This window comes from Limulus polyphemus, unplaced genomic scaffold (genome assembly GCF_000517525.1).
Source record: "Limulus polyphemus unplaced genomic scaffold, Limulus_polyphemus-2.1.2 Scaffold4688, whole genome shotgun sequence".
NCBI classification, from domain to species: domain Eukaryota; kingdom Metazoa; phylum Arthropoda; class Merostomata; order Xiphosura; family Limulidae; genus Limulus; species Limulus polyphemus.
The window spans coordinates 68,185-72,455 of record NW_013670298.1 but is presented as its reverse complement, the minus strand read 5'-3'; the positions used below and the strand labels follow the sequence as shown (position 1 = coordinate 72,455).

General features: G+C 31.7%; 1 protein-coding gene across 2 annotated transcripts in view; it reads left to right on the top strand.

Annotated features, from left to right (window-relative positions):
• Positions 1 to 3,936, top strand: part of LOC106471543 (Golgi SNAP receptor complex member 2-like) — a 5,906-nt gene extending 1,970 nt beyond the window's left edge. For both annotated transcript variants that reach the window (XM_013932142.2, XM_013932143.2), the window contains exon 2: positions 3,082 to 3,936. In XM_013932142.2, coding sequence (XP_013787596.1) covers positions 3,151 to 3,795 — 645 coding nt within the window. In that variant the 5' untranslated portion in view covers positions 3,082 to 3,150 and the 3' untranslated portion in view covers positions 3,796 to 3,936. The remainder of the gene's footprint in view (positions 1 to 3,081) is intronic.
• Positions 3,937 to 4,271: the final 335 nt, after the last annotated feature.

Genomic DNA, 4,271 nt, shown 5'->3' with positions numbered 1-4,271 from the left:
GACTGTGTCTATGTGTGTGTGTGTGTGTATATATATATATATATATATATATAGCATGTGTTTTTCATGATGTCATATGTGTATATATATAGCATGTGTTTTTCATGATGTCAGCATATCAAGGGTTTAACGATATTCAGTGTATTTATAAAACTAATAGAGAATGTTTTTTACACTATTTCTTAACTTATCGATATTATTACTCACAGCTATGTTATTTTAATTATTGATGTATTACTCACAGCTATGCTATTTTAAATTATTGATGTATTACTCACAGCTATATTATTGATTATTTTAAATTATTGATGAATTAGTGACAGCTATATTATTGATTATTTTAAATTATTGATCTATCACTCACAGCTGTATTATTAATTTCTTTCCCTACTACTATTATTATATATGTTTCATACATCATATATAAAGCACTTCAGTAAATCAAGATGTCTACCTATTCGTGTAGTTTAATATTATTCTAGTGAACCATTGTTTCCACGATGGTTTGACTTGAATTTAATTATAATATTGTGTGATGTAAGTGAAATACATTGCAAGGAGTACTTTGCTATCAGAAAAAAAGTTATTTTAAGAAGGAAGAATTAATGTATAAAAAATGTGAGATAACTTAAAAATTAACATTGGCTCTGGACTTGATTAAGTAAAATTCATGATCATTATGTGTAGGTTGTTTTTTTTCCAATGAATAAATAAATTAACAACTTAGTATCAAATTATTATTAATTTAATAATTAAGTGTTTCTCATGTGGATGGGTTTCTTACGAAGTGCTCAAGTCTGTCAGATTTTTAAACATTTTCTGAATTATTTATGAACCAAATTGCTTCTGAGTTTGACTTTGCTGGTTACAGGGTTCTTAATAACATGAGCCACACAAAAATGCTTTCAATATTACAATAAATAATTCAACTAATTATTTCTGGGGTTCATGTGCATTTTGTGGAGAAAATGGATTTTTTACCTTTTTTTTTCTATTCAGTTCATTACACTGAGTATTGTAACAGGAAAAAGGTAAAACATTTTCAGTTATTTCAACATCCTTTCTTGTATAAGGTGACCAAATGTTAGCTGTTTACTCTAGGTGGAGTCTGCCCATAACCTTAAAATATATTTGGAAACATTGTTCATGTCGATGACAGTAGGTTTGTCATATCCCTGTCGTTATATTTTTAACTCGTGTTTTTCAAATTAATTTTTAAATTTATAGTAACATCCTTCGTCCTTCTAAATTGACAGATGATTTAGAAGTATAATGGATCGTTTTTCTTTTAGGGAACATGTAGTATGTTTCCCAAAATAAAAACATTTCATTATGTTTATAAATCAAGGACATTATGCCAACAGAACAGTAAATTGACAAACTATACACAAATATTCTTTATCTTGTTCATCTAACTCTTCCTTTCTTCTGATTACAGCTACAAGTAAACGTTTCTGATACCTTTAGTTTGACTAACTGTCATACGTTTCCATTTGTTATGGTGAAGTATCAGAAACCATTTCTCTCGTTATTTCTATAGGTCATCTGGGTCACTTTGAAGCAAACCAGTGTCATTTGTATGATAACTGATACCTTTAAGAATTTGAAAATTGTCTGCTAACAAGTAAAGAGTAAACTGGCAATGTTGGAAGTCCATTTATATAAATCAAGAACAAAATGGGTCTTCTAGACTACCATGAGGTATTCCACTTTTATTTATATAAATGGTAAGAACAAAATGGGTCCTTCTAGACTACCATGAGGTATTCCACTTTTCATGGATCCATACATCATGGAATCCATATAAATTTTATGAAGGTTCCCTCTTTTGTTGAGCATATTAGTCCTTTGATGTATCACCTTTAGTAACAGATGTTCTATTTATAGAACCAGGTTACTTGTTGCTGAGTAAGATGTTTACTTTCATCTGATTTACTCCATGTAATACTTACAAGTCCCACTGATCTGTTATTTTCTAGTTCTCTCCTACGTCAAGTTTTGTAATTATCTTCGCTTTTAAGGCAGGTCCCGTTTCTGGAGAGTTCGTGAAGATCAATTCCAGGAGCACGTACAATTTCTTGTTGTTGTTTTTCCAAGTTCCTTCAGCATCATTGTGTGTGCATGTCATCTGAACCTCGTGAATTAGTTACATTGAGTTTGCCTATTTTTTTGGACTTTAATATGTCTCATTTTTGTTTTAATTGCTCTCTGCTGTACATTAGGTATCTTGACGTGTGTGAACTCACTTGGGTTCTTCAAATGTTAAACTTTTATGCCAGCATTCAACCTAGTATAACATTATTATTTCAAACTTGCTTTTTAAGAAATACCCACTTAACTTACAAACAGTACGAAATTTTGAAACAGCTGTTTGTGGGATAATTTATTTCTGTACCACGTTTTCTCTCCAACACTAAGACATAATCACACACGAGTATCTTAAATGTTGTACAGATACAGAAATAAATTTATTACGTCACAAATTCTGGTTTCAAAACTTCATATAATTATTTCTAAAGTTTACTTTACTCGGGGGTCCCATTCCCTCCTCCGTCAGATGATATTAGATACTCAGTGATTCTATTTCTACATTATATATAAACATCATAATTTGTGATATTGATATATTTTATAATAGTATCCTATACCCAATCATAGTTAGTACAGAATGAAAGGCCTGTTTTTTTTATACCAATACAGCAGGAGATGGTTTAAAATATTAGTTGTAAGAGTTTGTAGTGTAATAGGTGGCAGAAACGAAGCTTTCAATTAGGACATTATTTTGGCAGTAGATCTGTGATCTGCACTTATTTCTAGACAGTTTTTTCAGTCAACTCAGATTGCTATTAATATCTGTAAAACTTACAAATAACTTATATTACACAGTAACTAAATCTTATAATATATTGTCATTCTTAAATGGTGAGTCAATGGTTTAACTTGGATCTGAGTACCAATGGTTTATTAGTTTAAACTTAGATCTGAGTAGGCCTTCTAATTTGTTAACAGTTTGCAAAGTTTTGCACGTAGTTTTTGTATGTATGTTCTATCTTTTACTCGTAGTGTCTGATTCTCACATAGGGGTCGTTATTTTCTTCCATTGCAACTGTTGAGCAACGTGTGAGGAAGTAGTCTGATTGAATAAACATTATGGAAACACTGTACCACCAAACCAACAGGCTCGTGGAAGATGTACAGCACTCGTTTGCTCGTCTGGAGCATTGTTTACAGGAAGAAGCTCATACACTGGAGAATGAAGTCCAAGCTAGAATTGATCAGATCACGAGCAACTGTGAACGTCTCGATATCCTTGTGCTTAAAGAACCTCCAGTTCGGCGTCCTAATGCCAAATTGAGAGTTGATCAACTGAAGTACAGTTGTCAACACTTACAAGCAGCTTTAAGGAATTTACAGCATCGACGGTACGTTCGAGAGAGAGAGCTGAAGGAGCGCGAACAGCTTTTAAGTAGAAAATTTACACCAAATGATCAGGATACATCAATATACATTGACCAGGCACTACAACAAAACACCTCACTACAGAATGCTCACAGGGGGATGGATGAACTACTAGGAACTGGATCTGGTATCCTGGGAAATATTAGAGACCAGAGACAGACGTTGAAAGGAGCTCATCGTAAGATTCTTGATGTGGCTAACACTTTAGGCATTTCTAACACTGTGATGCGGTTAATTGAAAAAAGAACTTATCAAGATAAGTTTATACTGTTTGGTGGAATGATAGTAACGTGTGTAATCATGTTTTTGGTTGTTAGATACATGTATTTCTCATAAAATCAATTGTGTTCGTGTAATTTTGTTATCCAATATTATTTTAGGAAATATAAAAGTATATATATATATATATATATATATATTTGGGTGTAAAAAATAAAGTGTGTGAACTGTATGAAGCTGGAAATAAACTCAAAACTGGAAAACAAAGTTTGTTGAAATATAAGTCAATTAAACTAGGTATATGGTTTTGAATGTCCAGAATTGTCAGATAATTTTAAGCTGAAGGAAAGTTAGTATACAGACAAACAAAAAGTAATATTTTGAATAATCTTGTTTGAACTTAATTACTGATTATAAGGGTTTTTTTTACTGTAAGGAAGAGAAGTGTGCATCAATGATCAAAATGTCGTAAAACAATGTCGTAACGTTTACAAAGCCAAAAAGAAACATTTTGTACAAAGGAATGTGTACATGGTTTTCACTTCGTTTGTTAGTAACTGGAAGCTATTGAATTACATGTGATGTGTTTGTAT